The 22,005-nt window shown below is 43.8% G+C and overlaps 1 protein-coding gene across 1 annotated transcript in view; it reads right to left on the bottom strand.

Moving 5' to 3' along the window:
* Positions 1-552: 552 nt before the first annotated feature.
* Positions 553-22,005, bottom strand: part of LOC134345080 (collagen alpha-5(IV) chain-like) — a 217,380-nt gene continuing 195,927 nt past the window's right edge. The window contains exons 38-42 of the mRNA XM_063045211.1: positions 10,562-10,669; positions 7,140-7,247; positions 5,965-6,036; positions 2,033-2,161; positions 553-629 (exon numbers count right to left, since the gene is read on the bottom strand). Of these exons, the coding sequence (XP_062901281.1) occupies positions 553-629; positions 2,033-2,161; positions 5,965-6,036; positions 7,140-7,247; positions 10,562-10,669 (494 nt within the window). The remainder of the gene's footprint in view (positions 630-2,032; positions 2,162-5,964; positions 6,037-7,139; positions 7,248-10,561; positions 10,670-22,005) is intronic.

Raw genomic sequence — 22,005 nt, 5'->3', positions numbered from 1 at the left:
GACTCGACGGGTCAGATGGCTTAATTCTGCTCCTGTATCTTATGGTCTTATGAACTTTGTTGCTCGTTGACACAAATGACACATTGTACGTTTCAATGTACGTAGGACAAATGAAGTTACTGCTTAAAACAAGTATTTAATTAATCAGTGTGAGTGCTCACCTGTAGGACCTGGAGTAAGTTCACAAGGGCAAACACCAAGTAGTCAGAGGTCGTATCCATTCATGTGAGGATATTGGTGAAAGACAAATGCACCAATGCAAAAGAAAAAAAAACGTTAAAATACTCAACAGATTTCTCCTTTTAAAACATGTAGGAAATAGTGATTAGGCACAAGATGATTCCAAACAAATGAGAACACATGAAGTGGTATGGCACTTTGCCAAGCCAGTGCAAGATCATTCATGTTTCCATTGAGCTGTGCTAGAGTGGATCATTGGACAATGCTCTGAACACACACATAATTAAATCTCCAATCAATACCTGACATCAATGAAAGTGTTAATCACAGAGCAGATTCATGTGTGCTCATGCATTTTGTTCAATATAACTATCAATCCAAAATATCTTCTCTGTTCACAGGCATAGTGGGACGGTTTCTCAGAAAGTCCAAAAGATCCTTTCGTAGCTCTGCAGACATAGGTTTGTCTTATATAACAGGATTTCAATGCAGTAACACACACAAAACCTGCAGGAACTCTTGGTCTCAGTTTGAAATGCTGACTGTATCTTTTTCTCTTTGGATGCGACTTAAATTTCTGAGCTCCTCAAACGTTTTGTGTGGGTTGCCCAAGACTTCCAATATCTGTGGAATTCTTGTGTTTCCATGCAATATTTGTGTTCTATTCAGAATTACAATGAAATGTGGGCAACCTTACAGAGGTTTATAAGATCATGAGATGCAGAGATAACGGTGAATAGCCACAGTCTAGTCACCAGGGTAGGGCAGTCAAACACTAAAGGGCACAGGTTTAAAAAGGGTCTGAGAGACAGCTTTTTCCACACAGATATACATGGAATGAGCTGTTAGATCAACTTTAAAAGACATTTGATGGATGCATGGATAGGTAAGGTTTAGAGCAGAGGTTCCCAACCTAGGGTCCACAAACCCTTCAGTTAATGGTAGGGGTCCATAGCATAAAAAAGGTTGGAACCCCTGGTTTAGAGCCAAATTAGCCAAATGCAGAGAAATGAGACAAGCTCAGTTGGGCAATTTGTTTAGCTTGGACAAATTTTAATGGAAGGACCGATTTTCCATCCTGTACAGGTCTGTAACTCTTTGACGCTCATATCACCTGGCAGATAAAATACTCATGACAATACGCCAGAGTACTTGCAGGAAGTACGGGAATATAAATCCCAAACTAATGTAATGCTTTGTTAATGTACTGAAGGCAAAGTGTACTCGAGCTTTTGAGATTCATTTCAATATCAGAAGCAAATTGCGGTCAAAATCAATCCTCTGTTGTACGAGTTAAATGATGTAGAAACATATCACATGTGCATGGGAAGCAAACAACAGGAATTCTGCAGATGCTGGAAATTCAAGCAACATACATCAAAGTTGCTGGTGAACGCAGCAGGCCAGGCAGCATCTATAGGAAGAGGCGCAGTCGACGTTTCAGGCCGAGACCCTTCGTCAGGACGTCGAGTCCTGACGAAGGGTCTCGGCCTGAAACGTCGACTGCGCCTCTTCCTATAGATGCTGCCTGGCCTGCTGCGTTCACCAGCAACTTTGATGTATGTTGCATGGGAAGCAAGCTGGATAAGAGGACCCTCAATAATCATTTAAGAATAATTGAAACATATGGATATGAACACGTATTAAGGACTGATGCACATCAATCCAAAAGTCAGAGCTACAATTCCTTCTTATAATCCCTTCCTGGGTGAAAATAAATTTTAGAGACGGTGTTCAAAGCATAAATGTTAATCAAACATGTAAATAGCATGTATAATAGAGAACTAATATCTTTAATTTAAAATGCAACATATCAAGAAAATTGATTGCTTAAATTAATGTACATTCCTACCTGCTGGCCCTTGAGGTCCTGGATTGCCTTCTGAGCATGGATTCTGTCCTCCAGGAGGTCCGTGATCACCCCTTGAACCCTTATGTCCAATTGGTCCTGGTAATCCAGGTGGTCCTGGTTCACTGGGTCCTTTAAAATGACAGCAACATTAATAGATCAAGCTGCAGTTCACGGAATAATGATGAATTTACAACTTAGAGACAATTTCAGGTCTAGTATATCGGGTAAAGGAACTTAGACCATAGGACATAGGAGCAGGATTAGGACATTTGATCCACTGCGTCTGCTCCAAAATTCCACCAGAGATGATTTATTACCCCTCTGAACCCCATTCTTCTGCCTTCTCCTCATAATCTTTCATCAGAAAGGACCTATTAATGTCTACTTAACTATACCCGATGGCTTGGCCCCCACAGCCGCCTGTGGCAATGAATTCTACAGATTCACCACCCCCTGGCTAAAGAAATTCCTCCTCATCTCCGTTTTGAAGGGACACCCTTCTGTTCTGAGGCTGAGCCCTAGGTTCTCCCACTCTGGGAAACATCCTCCCCATGTCTACTCTATCTAGGCCTTTCAATATTCAATAGGTTTCAATTCTTCTAAACTCCAGGGGGTACAGGCCCAGAGCCATCAAACGCAACTCGTACGTTAACCCTGTCGTTCCCAGGATCATTCTCATGAACCTCCTCTGGTCTCTCCAATACAGGCCCATCCTTGTTTAGATAAAGGGCCTAAAACTGCTCACAATACTGCTAGAAATGTCTGACCTTATAAAGCCTCAGCATTACATCTCTGTTTTTATATTCTATCCCTCTTGAAATGAATGCTAACATTGCTTTTACCTTCTTTACTACGAATTCAACTTACAAGTTAACCTTTAAGGAATCCTACACACAGACTCCCAAGCCCATTTATACTTCTGATTTCTGATTTTCATCCCCATTTACAAAATTCCCTATGCCTTTATTCCTTCTTCCTAAGTGCCCTATACTATAATCCATCTGCCACTTATTTGCCCATTCTCCTAAACTGTACTTGTTATACAGTATATATTCATTTCCTCAACACTACCTGCTCCTCCTCCTATTTTTGTATCACCCACAAACCTTCTCACAAGGCCATCAGCTCCACCATCCAAATCACTGACATACAATGTGAAAAAAACACCACCACTAGTTACCAGCAGCCAACCAGAAAAGGTCCCCTTTATTTCCATTGTCTGTTCCTGCCAGTTAGCCAATATTTCTATCCATGCTAGTATCTTTCCTGTATGTCAGTACCTCCAGTTGAATTCTGTATTTTTGGGTGTTTCCCCCAGCTGTCAGTCTGTGATTTTGTATTGCCATGTGTGCTCCTATCCCCACTCCTGCTCTACTCCAGCCTCTGTATTACTGAGTTCTCCGTCTCTCACCTGTTTCTCATTATTACCTGTATTGCTGCCACCTGTGTCTCGTTGTGCTCCACCTATCATCTGCCTCTCTGTTTATTGCTCAGTGTATTTCAGTCCTGTGTTTTCACCTATTTGTTGCTAGATTGTGGTAGTGAATTTTCCTGAGCCTTTCTCACATTTGTATCTGCACTCTATCTGCCTGAATATTGACTCTGCCTATTTCCTGATTCTGGTTTTTTGGATTTCTCTGTATGTTTTGATGTCTGCCTGAACTTTGACATGGACTTTGTTTGCACCTTGGGATTTGTTACTCAATTAATATCATTGTGTGCACAGTACTGGGTCTGCGATTGGATTCCTGCTCCAGCATCCTGACACTGTACTACCTTGGGCTCTTATCTTGTTAAGCAGCCTCATGCATGGCACCTTGTCAAAAGCCTTCTTAAAAATCCCAGTATACATCCTTTGTCCACTGTCCTTTGTCTATCCAGTTTGTTATTCTTCAAAGAATTTCAACAGACTTGTCCCCTTAAAGAAACCATATTGACTTTGGCCTATTTTACCTCCAACTACCCCGAAACCTCATCCTTAATAATAGACTCTGACATCTTTCCAGCTACTGAAGTCAGGCTAACTAGCCTATAATTGCCATTCTTTTGCCTCCCTCCTTCCTGAAAGAACAAAGTGACATTTGCAAATTTCCAATCCTCCTGAATCATTGCAGAATCTAGAGATTCTCAAAAGATCACCACCAAAGCCTCCACAATCTCTTCAGCCGCCTCTTTCAGAATTCTGGGGTGTGGTCTATCTGGTCCAAGTAACTTATCCAGCTTCAGACATACCAGCTTCCCCAGCACCTTCTCCTTAGTAATAGCATCTACACTCCTCTCTGTCCCTTAACAGTCCTGAATTTCTGGCATCAGCTCTTGCCTTCCACGTTGAAGACCAGTGCAAAATGCTTGTTAGGTTTGTCCACCATTCCTTTGTCCCCCATTACTAGCTCTTCAGTGTCATTTTCCAGTGGTCTGATATCCACTCCTGCCACTCTCTTAAACCAACTAGACATTATTCCATAGCAGCACCAGAGACCTGTGTTCACCCCTGACCTCGGGCACCACCTGTGTAGAGATGACATGTTCTCTCTGTGACAATGTGCATTTCCTTCAGATTCTCTGGTTTCCTCGCGCATGTGCAGATGAACTGACCACTATAAATCGCCTTTAGTTCAACAGTGATTGGTAGCATCTGAAGGGAGTTAATAAACCTATCCCAAATCCAACAACCCCTGCACGGACTCTGTTTACACTTCACCTTGCCACAGTAAAGCAGCCAACATAATCAAAGACCCACCCACCCAGACATTCTCCCTTATCCCAATTTTATCAGGCAGGAAACACAAAAGCCTGAAAATATGTATCACCAGGTTCCAGAACAGCTTCTATCTTGCTGTTAAGACTATTGATAAGGTGGACCCTTGACCATGTTATGGCCTTGAACCTTATTGTCTGCCTGCACTACCCTTTCCCTGTAAGTGTAACACTTTATTCTGCATTCATGCAGTTTTTGGTTTTCCCTTGTGCTACCTCAATGGATTGATGTGATGAAATGACCTGCATGGAAGCCGCCCTAAACAAAGACTTTCACCGTACCTCAGTGCATGTGACAATAATGAAACTATTTTGCAATTTAGAATGTGGGATTAATTTAGATCATGGGTGGTTAATGGCAAGTAAAGGCCCGGTGGATCAATGCTGTATTTATGACCCTATTACAACAGAGTTCATGTGAATACATTTGGTGTTGGTGTGACAGTACTTACTGTCCATTACACCGCTGGTGTTTAGGGCAGCAATGAAGATCCTCCATCTCAGGCAGTGTTCAGGGCTTCCTTCGTTGAGTCAGTAGCTTCCTCTCAGTTTTCACTACTGTCTGTCATGCAATTCCCCAGCGGAGACTCAGGAATACAGTCGCGCACCGATATAGGATTCTTCATTGCTGTTTCCATAACTATTTTTTTGACCAGTCAGGGTTGTTAGCCCTGAGTTGAACCCCTGAACCTGGAGGACCGGTGGCCCACTACCCTTTGACCTGTTTGGCATGGGTGACCCTACCAAGAGCCAAAACATAAAGCCCTGACTCCCAACCAACATAGCTCTCTGGGACATCCAGGCATGCAGGTCTCCAAACCCTACGACAAGGTTGTGGTCCTCTTGGAGGTGCTGTGACAGGTATACACTGTATCTTGGAGGAGCTCTATCCCACTCAGGGCAGTCATAATGAAGCAGTGGTATGGTGTGAAATGCTCAGACGCCTGTGGTTCAGGATGTTTAGTAAGTAGCTGTAAATTAATTTCTGGGCAATAACATTAAAATGGGATAGTCAGAGGTTGAAGGTATACCTAAGAGATTTGGGTTGTATCTGTATTCAAGATTAAATATCTCAGTATAATGACCTGAGGACACAATGATTAGATGTAACTAGTTGGATGGAACAGTTGTTCATACAATATTAAGCACCAATGTGAAAATAATGTAATCCTTACCAGGAGGACCAGGTATTCCTTTTTGTCCTCGTAATCCATTTAAACCATTTAAACCTGGTGATCCAGGCTGACCTAGTGTCAAGAGAACACACACTGTAAATCTTACATGAAGATTCTATATGCTCAAGATATTAACATTTTTAAAGCAATGAACATTATACTTTACAGATAGATGGAATATCTGTTTCGATTTGCAGCTGCGAATAATGATGTCTCTGCTGCTTGAGGTGAAATATAATTTGGGTATTTTGATCCGTGCAGTTTAGTTTAGCTTGGGAGTTGAGTAATATTGGATCTGATACAAATACACATTCCACTATTCATGATTGCCCCAACCATATCACCAGGAAATGGACATTCATCTCACCACCAACAATATTTGGAACCACTAAATCATTCAGTATTGGTTGTCATTTATTTACAAAATTGCACTTTTTGAAGCATAAGAGATCCTAATATGATTTATAAATTAGTCAAAAATGTATTCTCCAAATCCTTTGGCATGGACAGCTTTCTGTTTCAGTGACAGAAACCATGCTGGTACAATATCAGAAGCAGCTGGTGGTGTGCACCACCATCCACTCAATGTATTTCCATATGATTATCATGTGCCTTATCATATGATGTCGGCAATCGTGGCCTTATGACCACGATTGTTCTTGGCAAATTTTTCGACAGAAGTGGTACACCACTGCCTTCTTCTGAGCGGTGTCTTTACAAGATGGGTGACCCCAGCCATTATCAATACTCTTCAGAGATTGTCTGCCTGGCATCAGCGGTCACATAACCAGGACTTGTGATATGGACCGGCTGCTCATAAGACCATCCACCACCTGCTCCCATGGCTTCATGTGACCCTGAGTGGGGGAGGGGGGAAGGCTAAGCAGGGCTACACCTTGTCCAAGGGTGACCTACAGGCTAGAGGAGGGAAGGAGTGCCTTACATCTTCTTTGGTAGAGACATATCTCCACCTTGCCATCCAATTTCTATATCATTGAAGGAAAAATAAATGGAGTTCCAGCTAAGCTGCCAATCACATGAAAAATAGAATGGCATGTTCTGCATGGTTCTGGCTTTAAAGGGTAACTCAAGGCTACAATAATTACTGTACCTTATCTGTTGTTATGACATGTATTGATTATACTGCCATATTTTGAGAATGCTCCTCAGCTTACCTTTGGGTCCTGGAGGCCCAGGAGCACATGGAGATCCTCGTGGTCCAGGAGTTCCAGGTGGTCCTTGGGGTCCTGGGGCTCCTGAATCTCCTGGAGGTCCTTGATCACCTTAAGAGTACAGTTGTCAAAATGATTACTGATTACACAAATTTTGAATCTTAGTTCTAACTTAAGCAACATCCGTGACATAACCCTTCACCTAATAAACACAGCTACAGTTACAAATCATCCCTCTACATCAGGGAATCCACATCTAGCAGGAGCTGCCAGTCCCCCTGAAGGTAACTAATTATTTCTATCAAATGCAGAAATTCTTCTCTTCATGATCCCCATGATGCTGTAGACTTCTTCCAGGAGTCTGACTTAATTCTTTCCATATCTCAAAGAAATGTAGATAGTTCAATTAATTGGCCACTGGGTGAGTGGAAGAGCTTTGGGAAGAAGCTGCAGCTAATGGGAACATGTGACGAGAATAAAAAATGGCTTTACTGTGAACAGATGGTTGCTGGGTACTCATTTGCCAGGGGGACATGTTACTATGCTGTTTATGATTCCCTATAACATGGTTGTTTTCATTCATCATATTCCATTCAAGCACTGTAACCCAATATTACAACCACACAAATCACAGATAAACAAAAAGGTTATTGAAGCCTAGCAGTCCGCGCAATCGCTTTACGGCGCTAGCAATCACTGATTGGGGTTCACTTTCCATCATTGTGTGTACGTTCTCCTTGTGACCATGCAGGTTTCCTCCGGGTGCTCTGGTTTCCTCCCACATTCCAAAGTCGCAGGCATGCTATGTTGGCACTGAAAGTGTGGTAACACTTGTGGGCTGCCCCAGCAAAACCCTTGCCTGTGTTGGCCATTGATACAAAACTATATTCATTCTTATGTTTCGATGTTTCAATGTACATGTGACAAGTAAAGCTACTCGAAGTCCTCACAGAACATTGTGAAAATCATCATGGAATTCTCCCTTCTTCTCTTGCCTTCAGATATGGAGTGGGTGAGCTGCAAATATTAATGCTGAGAGCTGATGCTGTTGAGCCATTCACATGTTCAGTGCCTGGGCATCAATGTACATTTCTTCTGGTGAAAGATCTTCTGTAAGATCCAGTCACTGAATCTGATACTCTCTTACTCCCCATGGTATTAGAGTTCATTGGATATTTCGAGCCACCATGAACATATTGCTGCCTCTTCTCACTTTACTGCTGGCAGTGTCTCTCTCAGAACCTTACTGAGGTACAGTACTATGCAAAAGACTTGGGCGTATATGTATAACTAAGGTGCCTTTGACTTTTGCACAGTAGTGTAGTAATTTTATGTATTGTACTGCACTGCCTCCGCAAAAAAAAAATTCATGATATATGTGAGTGATGATAAACCTGATCCTGATATGGGTCTCTGTTGTGGATTGAGAGTGGGAAGGGGGCAGCGAGAGGGGGATCACGGTTGGGAAAAGGGAGAGGGAAGCATCATAAAGACTTCCTGTAATGATCAATAAACCAATTCTTTGGAACGAAATGACCTTGTCCGATGTCTCAGAGCTGAGTGGCACCACCCCTGTCCCTAGCACTCCATGTCTGCCACCTGTCCCACAGCACTCCACCCTCGCCATTCCCAGCATCCTTTGCTCTCACCAGGTTTAAAACTCGCTCTTTGCTCTACATTGACGTGCTGTGCAAACGTCTCCGACACCCTAGATATATATATATATATATATATATATACGCCTAAGACATTGGCTCAGTACTGTACAGAAGATATTGAGCTAATGGGATTAATTTCACTGAGAATGGTTAAATACAATTTAATAAAAGTCTGCAGGACTATTGGTTTTGAGTGACAATGCAGAGAAAGATCAGTTCCACCTGGTGGATAGGCAGTGGTTCAATTAAAACCGCTTAGTAAAAAGGTGAATGATGTTAGAAGAAATAGTTTTGGAGGAAGGGACAGATAGTTTCTGGTTAGGGATGTCCTGATTTTTGCCATTGTAATCATTGTGAAATCATCTGTATTTGCTCTTTTTATATTGTGACAATAATATCAGGATTCCATATGAAGTTTAACACACAAATTCCAATTATGCACTGGGTGTGGCATTATCAGTCACCTCCAAGTAATCAAGAAAACAACGGTGAAAAACATTTAGATATGTGCCAAATATTCTTAGTATCCTTGACTGCAATATTTTGTTGCAAGAGCTGTGTTTGTAATGGACTGCTCGCTAAACTCTGTCACTAATAAACATATGGGATATAAGAGCAGAATTGGGCCATTCAGTCCATCAAGTCTGTCCTGCCATTCAGCCATGGCTGATTTATTTATCCTGCTTAACTTTCATTAAATGCAGTGTGAAACTGATGAGTGCATTTCATTCCAAGCAATGCAAATGAATCTGATTCCATGTTGGAAGTACCACAATGATGCATCCCAGTGATAAATTATCTCAATCCATTGGTTACTAAGTCATGCAACCCAGAGTGTACATTCATCTTCTTTATGCAGTCTGGTTCTACCACACACTGTTGTATCTTCTCCACGTGAATTGTAATTCTTCAGAGACATATTTCTCATTAATTTAGCAATACAGCACAGGGTAGGCCGTTCTGACCCTTTGTGCCACACCACCCCAGCAACCCCCCGTAGCTCTAACCAAATTATGGGACAGTTTACAATGACCAATTAACCTGCTTTGGACTTCAGACTGTGGGATGAAACTGGAGCATGTGGGGAGAACCCACACATTCCACAGGGAGGACATATATACTCCTTACAGATGATACAGGAATTGAACTCTGAACTCTGATGCTTGAACTGTAATAGCGTTGCGCTAGCGCTATGCGACCGCGGTGCCTCATTAAGTGGATCTTGAAATAACAAATTCGTTTTTTTCCCATTTATTTCCAGTTCTCACTTTTACCTTCCAATTTTTCCAACTAAAAATAATGCTTTCTCCTTCCTGGCTTGCTGCTTTTGAGAATTCTCCAATATAATAAGATTTTCGGCAATTTTGATGGCATCAATATTTCTCAAGGACAGGGACCCACTTGATTTGAAGCAAGAAATGTCAAAGTCCACTGCACAGAGCTCACTCAGTTGCTCATTGTGGATGGCGTTCTTCCATGGACACAGGGATCAATCTAACTTTACGTCTCACTGCAAAATTCAAGGTAAGTTTTAAGGGAAGCATATTTGAGGTCTGGGAGGTGGCAGAGCGAGACATACAAGAAGAAGGTAGCAGAGTGGAACTAGATCTTGTTCTCATAACAGTCCACGTAACGAGCCACCAGGCAATAAACTTCTTTGATTCTTCCCCTAAATTCTTCTTGCAATCTCTACACTTGATTCTACCATACACCTGACATGCTGATGATAAACTGTTCATGGGTCAGTTATTTATTTCAAATAGCTACCTGGGAAACCAGGTACCCCTGAAGCTCCGTGTATTCCTTTTGAACCAGGTGTTCCCGGGCTTCCACATGGACCAGATGGGCCAGGCGGCCCAGGGGAGCCGTCAGGACCTGCAGAAGAGAAATAAAATCATTACAAAGGTGTACACTGGCAGCACAATAGCACGGCAGATAATGTAACATTATTACAGTGTCAGCGACCACCGACAGGGGTTCAATTCCCACCGCTGCCTGTAAGGAGTTTCTATGTTCTCCCCATGAACACAGGCGTTTCCTCCAGATGTTCTGGTTTTCTCCCATGTTCCAAAGTCATGTGGTTAGTGTTAGTAAGTTGTGGGCATGCTGGGTTCACACCAGAAGCAGGGTGAGAGTTTGAGCTGCTCTGCACAATTGTCGCTGACTTGATGCAAACAACGTATTTCACGGTATATTTCGATGTAAATGTGACAAATAAGGCTAATCTATAAATTTTTAAAACATTAATATATACCAACTTAAAACTTAATCGCATAGGTAGGTATTTTTTGTTTACATTACTGTTCAAAATAGACGTATGGTAAAAGGCGTATATATATATCAAGAGCATAAAACATGAAAAACAGATCAAATAAAACAAATGCTGGGATTAAAAATTAGCCTGACATTATACTAATAGTAGTAGTAGTATAGTCATAGTCATACTTTATTGATCCTGGGGGAAATTGATTTTCATTACAGTTGCACCATAAATAATAAATAGTAATAGAACCATACATAGTTAAATAGTAATATGTACATTATGCCGGTAAATTATGAAATAAGTCCAGGACCAGCCTATCGGCTCAGGGCGTCTGACCCTCCAAGGGAGGAGTTGTAAAGTTTGATGGCCACAGGCAGGAATGACTTCCTATGACGCTCTGTGTTGCATCTCGGTGGAATGAGTCTCTGGCTGAATGTACTCCTGTGCCCACCCAGTACATTATGTAGTGGATGGGAGACATTGACCAAGATGGCATGCAATTTAGACAGCATCCTTTTTTCAGACACCACCGTGAGAGAGTCCAGTTCCATCCCCACAACATCACTGGCCTTACGAATGAATTTGTTGATTCTGTTGGTGTCTGCTACCCTCAGCCTGCTGCCCCAGCACACAACAGCAAACATGATAGCACTGGCCACCTAAGTACAAAACCTAGTACTTTTTGTATTAAACTTTAAAGAGCATATCACAGAAACAAACTTTTTAGGGGCTTTATAGTCTAGATGCAGAATTGATGTTCCTCTGACTGGGGTGTTTAGAACCATAGTCATTGCCTCAAAATTCAGGACACAGTTGCAAGGCTATTTCTTCCCCAGAATATAATGAATCTTAGCTTACTCCGAGTATGTCCGAGTATATTCAAAACGGGCATCAATTGATATTTTTGCTATGGTGGTGAACATTCTGACTGGCTGGAAAAACTTTGAGGAAAAACTTTTTCACCCAAAGAGTGGTGGATATATGGAATTCTCTGCCCCAGAAGGCTGTGGAGGCCAAGTCTCTGGATGCTTTCAAGAAAGAGACGGATAGAGCTCTTAAAGATAGCGGAAACAAAGGTTACGGGGATAAGGTAGGAACTGGATACTGACTGTGGATGATCAGCCATGATCACAGTGAATGGCGGTGCTGGCTCGAAGGGCCGAATGGCCTACTCCTGCACCTATTGTCTATTGTCTGGCTGCACCACGGCCTGGTATGGAGCCTCCAATGCACAGGCTGCAGAAGGTTACAGATTCAGTTAGCTCCATCACAGGCACAAGCCTCCTCACCATTGAGAGCTGGTGCCTCAAAAAGGCAACATCCATCATTAAGAACCCTCACCATCTGGGACATGCCCTCCTCCCATTACTACCATCAGGGAGGAGGTACAGGAGCCTGAAGACATACATTCAGCATTTTAGGAATAGCTTCTTCCCATCTGCCATCAGATATCTGAATGACCAATAAACACCACATCATCCTTTTCGTTTTGTACTGGTTTGTTTATTTTGTAACTTATAGCAATCTTTGTGTTGCATTGTACTGCTGCTACAAAACATCTAGTTCCACAACATTTGTCACAGATAATAGATCTGTTGGGTCTTGGCCCAAAAACATTGACTGTTTACGTTTTTCCATAGATGCTGCCTGGCCTGCTGAGTTCCTCTAGCATTTTTGTGTGTGTGTGTGAGTGTACATTGATGCTGGGTGGGCAGAAAATGATCCAGTCCTGTCCTCCCCCTTGAAATTTACAGGGCAGAGTAATCAGGCAGCTGGATTCCTCCTCAAATTCCTTAAATTTCTCCTTTAAGCTGGCATCCTTCTTTAAACACCCCCACCATCCAGGACATGTCATCTTCACTTTACCACCATCGAAGAAGAGACCCACATCATCATCATCAGGTGCCATGCCCAGTTTGAGCTTTGACCGTGTTACGTACCCCGTAACTGGGTTGCCAAACCAGCAGAAATGGATCACTCAGTTGGAGTCTGGAGTACTAGAACTAAGAAAGTTTTATTAAAGAAACAAGCAACACAGTAATCGAAAGGATAATAAATGCAACAATTCAACAATGATAACCACACATGTGCACAGAATTAAGATAGCATCAATCAAGCTCTATCGTTGTCTAGGGGTAAATGACCAATTTCAAAATGACTCAAAGTTCAGTCCAGTTTGTAGTTCAGTTCGCAGTAATCGTTGCCATGGCGATGGACAAGGTGGGGGAAGAGAGACAGAATAGGAACAACTGATCATTCAGAACACTGCTTCACTCACAGACCAGCGGGATGGCTCACAAACAGCATTTGGGCGGGTCCTTGGTGATGTCACCTGAGGTCACCGACTGTGACCCCTCCTCCAGATGCGGTCGATCCTCTGCAGTGAACCCGGCACCCAGGCAAGGGCGGACACACACCGGGTTCCCGCTGATCGTACCTTTCCACCCTGGTCGTTGTCTGGCACTTCTCACCCACTCGTGAGAAGCGTACTGCTTCCAGGGTCTCGTTACCTCGGGTGGCGTGTGTGTGTCTGTCTTAGCGAACCTGTCCCTTTTTATCCCCCTGCTGGGATATCGCCTGTCCATCACTTCAAACAGTTCAGGGTTCAAAGGGGGGAGCCGCTCCAGACAGCTCTTCCTCCCACATCCCTTCATTACACATCTCCAGACGCTGCTCCATTGTTCCTTATCTCTCCTTCCCCTGAGGGCAGGTGGCAGACCAACTGCTGATGCCACTGATGCTAGCCCAGGCCAGCAAACATCTTAATTTTATGTGTATTCTCGTAACACTTCCCCCCTTTAAGGATTTTTACCGGGAGGTAAAAATTACAAACATGACTACATTATCTGATACATACACAATATACATCTTTAACAGTTATTTAGCTAATACAGAGAATTTGAAGCTGTCAACACTTTGACAGTCATCACATTTTCTGTTCCTTTTACACGTGTTATTAATAATCCCTTAGACCAGGCTCCAACTCAGCAAACTTCATAGTGGCCAAAAACACTGATGAATTGCGACCAATGTAACCTCTCATTTGGTTTTGTCCCGGACCACAATAACAAGGGTCGTCCCATTCCGACTCAATTTTCTCTCGCAAGGGCTTAGTAGGAGGGGGACGGGTATTGACCGCAGAGTTATTGCAAAACTTCCTGCAGTACCCCACCATCTCCAAAAGCCTTCTGAGGGCCCTCTTGTCTGTCGGGGTTGGGAGGTCAGCGATAGCCTGCACTGTAGCTTGCATCACTGCCAGCTGCCCCTGTGTCACCACAATTCCCAGGTAAGTGACATTCGTGTGGCCGAATTCATTTTTTCCAAGGTTCACTATCAAGCTGGCTTCAGACAGCCGTGTTAAATTGCCAATACACACCTCTGTGTTCATCAGCCCTTTAGTCACTGAATTACTCAAAAAATATGGGTGTTGTTTACTTGGCCGCCCTATTGTAACCACAATCACCCAACGTCCCAGTTCTTTGCATTTCCTCGGGACAATCAAACACATGGGTGCGAGTCGTTTAATTACTCCTTCGGGGATTAAGGGAGAGACCTTATCAGTAGACCTGGCCAAAACAATAGCCTTCTCCCATCTGACCGATCCCATCCTAATCTTTTCAAAATGGTTTTTTCCTCTTAGTAGGGGGCCCCTAGCTTCATTGATTTCCACGCTAACACCGACTAGGTTTGTTAGCATATCAAAAGCCGGTGACCGTCTCAGTTCGCGTCGGTCATGATCAATAACATTTTTCCCCCTGGGCAGCCGGTAACTCTCTTTCATGATTCCACCAACTGTTTCCTCCAGCACCGCAAAATGTCCACCGGGGGGTACCTCGTGGGCCATGTTAAAAACCTCATCCCCATAACTCTTTTGCACCACCCCCCACTCCTCAACTGCGGATGCTGTACTTGATTTCCCTTTCTTCCTTAGCACCTCCTTATCCGCACAATAGCTTGTCAAGGCTGTGTCAGAGAGAGCGGTCTCGGCAAAAACCATCAGCCCCTCGTCTCGCTCCTGCGTCTGCACAAATTCTTTCCTGGCTACTGCTACGTCCGTCCCAGCTCCCTCACTACCTCTTATCTCACTACACCCTGTCTCATACAAGGTTGGCAGAAATGTTTCAGCCAAATTCACCATCGCGGGCGGGGCCTCCATGCTGGCAGGCTGACCCGTCAATCTCACGACTGGGAACACGATTCCTCCGGCGATGTCATTACCGAGCAAGACTTCCACGTCTTTCATCGGTAATTCGGACCTCACCCCGATCGTGACTAGTCCAGAGACCAGGTTGCTCTGTAAATGTATCTGGTGCAAAGGGACCGACTCTGTCCCTTCCCCAACACCTTTGACCTCTACCTCCCCAGTCTGGGTCTCTGAGCTAAACTCTAATACACTCTTCAGTATTAGTGACTGACACGCTCCCGTGTCTCTCCAGATCCGCACTGGAACTGGTTTTAACCTCTCCTTCACTGACACCAGTCCGGCCGAGATAAACCTCTCGCGCCCTTCCTGGACTTTTTCAGACCTGTCCTTCCCTAGCGGTTCGCTTAACAGCTCAATACAGCCATTCAAAATTTCCGCTTTTCCTTTCCCCGTCTCCTTCCTTGGGGCAAAGCACCTGGACGCAAAGTGTCCGACTTTCCCACAATTATAACAGACGACCCCAGGAGACTTCCTACCAGACTGCTCCCGGTCTACCTTATCCTTTTCACTAGTCCCCGGCTTACTTTCTGACTTTTCCGGTGGACTCTCCCCGCCGTCCTGACTACCCTTCTGGTAGCCTTTACTCGGGGCAAACTTCATTTTATGCGTCAACGCATACTCATCCGCTAACTTAGCAGTTGCGGCTAACGTGGCTGCCTCTTTCTCATCGAGGTAGGGTCTCATACCCTCAGGGACACAACCTTTAAACTGCTCAATCAGAATCAGCTGCAGCAGTCTGTCATAATCCCCCTCTACCCCCTTCGAGGCGCACCAACGCTCACAATATGTTTGCATCTCACGAGCAAACTCCAAATACGTGCGGTCCCACCGCTTCCTCGCATTCCGGAACCTCTGCCGGTATGCCTCCGGGACCAACTCATAAATCCTGAGGATGGCCTCCTTCACCACCTCATACTTCTGGGCATCTTCCGCGGATAAAGCGGAGTAAGCTTGTTGGGCTTTCCCTTTCAGTACACTCTGAAGTAAAACAACCCACTTATCCCTCGGCCAGTCCTGACTTATAGCTACTTTTTCGAAGTGGAGAAAGTACCGATCCACATCGGTATCGTCAAATGGGGGAACCAGCCTAACCTCCTGGGTCGCCCGGAACCCTCCACCTTGGTTCGGCACGAGCCCCTGCTCGGCCCTTATCCTTAACTTTTCCAACTCGAATTCCCTTTCCCTCTGTTTCTCCTCTCTCTCCAACTGTCTGTCCCTCTCTCTCTCTTCTCTCTCCAACTGTCTTTCTCTCTCTTGCCTTTCTACCTCTCTCTCTTTCTCTTCGTGTTCTAACTGCCGTACCCGGAACTCGTGCTCGAGTCTCAGTTTTTCAAGCTGTACCTGTACTGCGTCTCCAGCAGGTTTTTCAACAGACACCTCCCCCAGCTCACCTTGGGGAAACACACCTTTAGATACATAGTGCTCTACAATAGCTCTGTGTATCTCCTCTCTCCTCATTGTCGACTTCACCTTAGAAAGATTCAACCGTTTGGCCACAGCTAACAATTCCGATTTCCTGGCATCCTCTAATGCCTCCAAGGTCGGCGCCTTTATAAATTCCTCAACCTCCATTTCTGCTGTTTGTCTTTTCTTTCTTTCGGGAATTTTAACCCAATCAATTTACTCCGTCCCAAATTTAGCGTTCAAAATCGCGGACGAGAACCCCACTTATGTTACGTACCCCGTAACTGGGTTGCCAAACCAGCAGAAATGGATCACTCAGTTGGAGTCTGGAGTACTAGAACTAAGAAAGTTTTATTAAAGAAACAAGCAACACAGTAATCGAAAGGATAATAAATGCAACAATTCAACAATGATAACCACACATGTGCACAGAATTAAGATAACAGCATCAATCAAGCTCTATCGTTGTCTAGGGGTAAATGACCAATTTCAAAATGACTCAAAGTTCAGTCCAGTTTGTAGTTCAGTTCGCAGTAATCGTTGCCATGGCGATGGACAAGGTGGGGGAAGAGAGACAGAATAGGAACAACTGATCATTCAGAACACTGCTTCACTCACAGACCAGCGGGATGGCTCACAAACAGCATTTGGGCGGGTCCTTGGTGATGTCACCTGAGGTCACCGACTGTGACCCCTCCTCCAGATGCGGTCGATCCTCTGCAGTGAACCCGGCACCCAGGCAAGGGCGGACACACACCGGGTTCCCGCTGATCGTACCTTTCCACCCTGGTCGTTGTCTGGCACTTCTCACCCACTCGTGAGAAGCGTACCGCTTCCAGGGTCTCGTTACCTCGGGTGGCGTGTGTGTCTGTCTTAGCGAACCTGTCCCTTTTTATCCCCCTGCTGGGGTATCGCCTGTCCATCACTTCAAACAGTTCAGGGTTCAAAGGGGGGAGCCGCTCCAGACAGCTCTTCCTCCCACATCCCTTCATTACACATCTCCAGACGCTGCTCCATTGTTCCTTATCTCTCCTTCCCCTGAGGGCAGGTGGCAGACCAACTGCTGATGCCACTGATGCTAGCCCAGGCCAGCAAACATCTTAATTTTATGTGTATTCTCGTAACAACCGCCATAGCCCACACACTCCTGTTTCGGGTCAAGTGGATCAATTCATTGGTATTCATTTCCAGTTCTCTGGCTGCTGTCTCCATCATCATTTGTCTTTGTCTTCCTCTAGCTTTCTTCCCTTCAATCTTTCCCAGAATTACCGTGCATTCTAACTCCTCTTTCCTAATCACATGTCCAATGAAGTCACATTGGCTTATCATGATCTCATATATTATTTCTCTTTTTGTGCTTGCTCTGTTCATGACATCCTCGTTAGATATTCGTTTCGTCCATGATATTCTTTGCATCCTCCTCAAAAACCACATCTCTGCTGCTTCAGTTCATTTCCTCATGTTACTAGATATTGTCCAACATTCTGAGCCATATAAAATAACTGGATAAACGTAACAGTTTGGTGCTCTGAGGCGGGTTGTCATGCCTAGTTTAGTGTTGGTCAGTATAGTCTTCATTCTTGTAAAGGTGTCTTTTGCCATCCCTATTCTTCTTTTGATGTCCATATCGCACCTGCCACCTGATGTCACCCAGCTTCCTAAGTAGCAAGTTAATTGCAAGTACGGAGGAAGAACTACAAAACTTGATTGATAGAGTTGTTGAAGAAAGTGCAAAAATGGGTCTATCGATAAATTGCAAAAAGACAGAATGTATGGTGATATCCAAAAAGGAGACTCCTATCTGCAGGCTGAGGAGACCCACACTCAACCTTTTAGGAACAGCTTCTTACCCGGTTACCATCAGATTTCTGAAACTCCCATGGACACAGTTTACTTTTGAAACTTTTAGTAATTTTGCTCTCTACTGCTGCTGCAAAATAACAAATTCCATGACATGTAATAGCAGAGCAAGGGCCCAAATGGCTTTCTTCTGTTTCTGTCTCTTCTGATCTTATATTCCAAGATGCATGGGGCTTTCTAAAGTGAAATTCAAATGACAGGCAAAAGCAATTCCAACACTTAAATAATAAATTCTGTAAATATGGTAAATGCAACATAAAAATAATGCTTTGTACATCACAAAACTGTGATTTCTATTATAGCTTCTTCTGCACTGAAATAAATGTTGTAAAGATAGATATCAGAATCAGAATCAAGTTTAGTATCACTGGCATATGTCATGCAATACATAATAAGAAAAAATATAAATTACAATAAGAAATATATACATATTTTATATATAAAATTTTAATAAGTAGTGCAAAAAAGGGGGAAAAAAATGAGGTAGTGTACGTGGACTCATTGTCCATTCAGAAATTTGATGGAGGAGGGTCAGAAACTGTTCCTGAAATATTGAGCGTGTGTCTTCAGGCTCATAGCATCCTATATTAATTAAATACCCTGTGTGAATCATTAGTGAAATAAACCTGCCTCCCTTCTTCCTGGATGAAGGGTGTTGGTCCAAAATGCCCACTCTTTATTCCTCCCCATAGATGCTGCCTGACATGTTGGGTTCCTCCAGCATTTTGTGTGTGGTACTCTGGATTTCCAGCATCTGCAGAATCTCTGGTGTTTATGATTCACCGTCTATCTTTTATTTAGTTTAAAATGTGAGGGCCTTTCTGAACTCATTAGACTTGTGGAGAACACCTTGCATTCTGTGATAAGAATAACACAATCATCTGAAGGTTCTAAGGCTTACAAGGCATCAAAGCCATGTTTCAGTACGTCCGTATACTACATTCACAAGGGCCTCAGGATTACAATGGGCAGTATAATTAATGCTCAGATAGGGCTGAGATCAGGTCAAAGAACCCTTGAACGTAAGACCATAAGACATAGGAGCAGAATTAGGCCATCTGGCCCATTGAGTCTGCTCTGCCATTCAATCATGGCTGATTCTTTTCTCTCCTCCTCCTCAACCCCATTCTCCAGCCTTCTCCCCGTAACCTTTGATGCCATGTCCAATCAAGAACCTGTCAATCTCTGCCTTAAATACACCCAATGACCAGGCCTCCACAGCTGCATGTGGCAACAAATTCCACAAATTCACCACCCTTTGGCTAAAGAAATTTCTCTGCCTCTCTGTTTTGAAAGGGTGCCCCTCTATCCTGAGGCTGTGCCCTCTTGTCCTAGACTCTCCCACCATGGGAAACATCCTTTCCACATCTACTCTGTCTAGGCTTTTCAACATTCAAAGGGTTTCAATGAGATCCCCCCTCATCCTTCTCAATTCCAGTGTGTACAGACCCAGAGCCATCAGACTTTCCTCGTATGATAACCTTTTCATTCCTGAAATCATTCTTGTGAACCTCCTCTGGACCCTCTCTAATGTCAGCACATCTTTTCTAAGATGAGGAGCCCAAAACTGTACATGATACTCGAGGTGAGGTCTCACCAGTGCCTTATAAAGCCTCAGCATTACATCCTTGCTCTTGTATTCTAGACCAGGGGTCCCCAACTTTTTTTGCACTGCGGACCGGTTTAATATTGACAATATTCTTGCGGACCCACTGAGCCGGGGGGGGGGGGGGGCTGGTAAGGTTGTCAATGGACAAGAGTAGCAGTCAAATATGTTGTGTTTACCCAGAGAAAGACGACAATGATTATGACACCTTGCGCAGGCACCAGTGTGCATGCGTGACCTGTGCATGCGTGTACCTGCCGATTTTTTTTCTACAAATCGTTTTTGGTGATTCTGTTCCGAGGGGGGTGTTAATCACGACCGGAATATAAGTGATAAGTGGCTAATACACTCAATTTCATTTCTAAAAGGGTTTATCTAACGAATTTAATATTAAACACACAGCACATATTTTCCTCGCATGAATACAGTGATAATTCAATTATCAGGGGAGGACAGGGGAGCTTGAAGTAAGTGTTGAACGAACTTCCAGTAGAAGTGGTAGAGGCAGGTTTGATATTATCATTTAAAGAAAAATTGGATAGGTAATGGACAGGAAAGGAATAGAGGGTTATGGGCTGAGTGCAGATTGGTGGGACTAGGTGAGAGTAAGCGTTCGGCACGGACTAGAAGGGCCGAGATGGGCTGTTTTCGTGCTGTAATTGTTATATGGTTATATAAGTCGCTTATAAGTCAATAGCATCATAACATTTTAAGTAACGTTTGGATATTAAACACACAGCACATATTTTCCCCGTATGAACATAAAAAATCATTGCAACACACCAATATCACTGAATCAGTGGGAGCCCTGGGTTGAATACTTGTTTCCCTGCAACAAGATGGTCCTATTGAGGGGTGATGGGAGACAGCGATACTCAAAGGGGGTTCCTTATGTCCAGTCTATTCCGCAATTTAGTTTTCATTGCATTCATTGCAGAAAACTCCGCTTCGCCCAGAGATATGATGTTGGAAATGGAAGCAACGTTTTCAGTGCTTTCTTGACGATCTCAGGATATTTAGCCTTGACTTAGATCCAGGATGCCGGCAGAGATCTGATGTCAAACACACTTTTCAGCCCGCCGTCATTTGCAAGCTCGAGGAGTTGATCTCCTTTCCGCGCTGACATGGATGACACGCGGGTAATGACCTCGCGTGAGTTCAAGCTCACAGTGCGTGACAGGGAATGAAGAAAGGTGCAGCTGACTCATATCACCAAATCATATCATTTCCTCGCGGCTCGGTAGCACATGCTTTGCGGCCCGGTGTTGGGGGACCGATGTTCTAGACTTCTTGAAATGAATGCTACCATGGCATTTGCCTTCCTCACCACCAACTCAATCTGCAAATTAACCTTTAGAATGTTCTGCACAAAGACTCCCAAGTCTCTTTGCATCTCAGATTTTTGGATTCTCTGCTCGTTTAGAAAATAGTCCACACATTTATTTCTACTACCAAAGTGCACAACCATGCATTTTCCAACATTGTATTTCATTTGCCACTTTCTTGCCCATTCTTCTAATCTGTCTAAGTCCTTCTGCATCCTACCTGTTTTCTCAACACTACCTGCCCCTCCATCAATCTTTGTATCATCTACAAACTTGGCAACAAAGCCATCTATTCAATCAACTAGATCATTTATATACAGCATAAAAAGAAGTGGTCCCAACACCGACTCCCGCAGAACACCACTAGTCACTGGCAGCCAACCAGAAAAGGATCCTTTTATTCCCACTCGCTGCCTCCTACCAATCAGCCAATGCTCTCACCATGTTAGTAACTTTCCTGTAATACCATGGGCTCTTAACTTGGTAAGCAGCCTCATGTATGGCACCTTGTCAAAGGCCTTCTGAAAGTCCAAATATACAACATCCACG

The sequence above is a fragment of the Mobula hypostoma genome, chromosome 4 (genome assembly GCF_963921235.1).
Source record: "Mobula hypostoma chromosome 4, sMobHyp1.1, whole genome shotgun sequence".
Classification (NCBI taxonomy): Eukaryota; Metazoa; Chordata; class Chondrichthyes; order Myliobatiformes; family Myliobatidae; genus Mobula; species Mobula hypostoma.
Note: the sequence above shows the minus strand (reverse complement) of the source record. Positions and strands in the feature narration are given on the sequence as shown.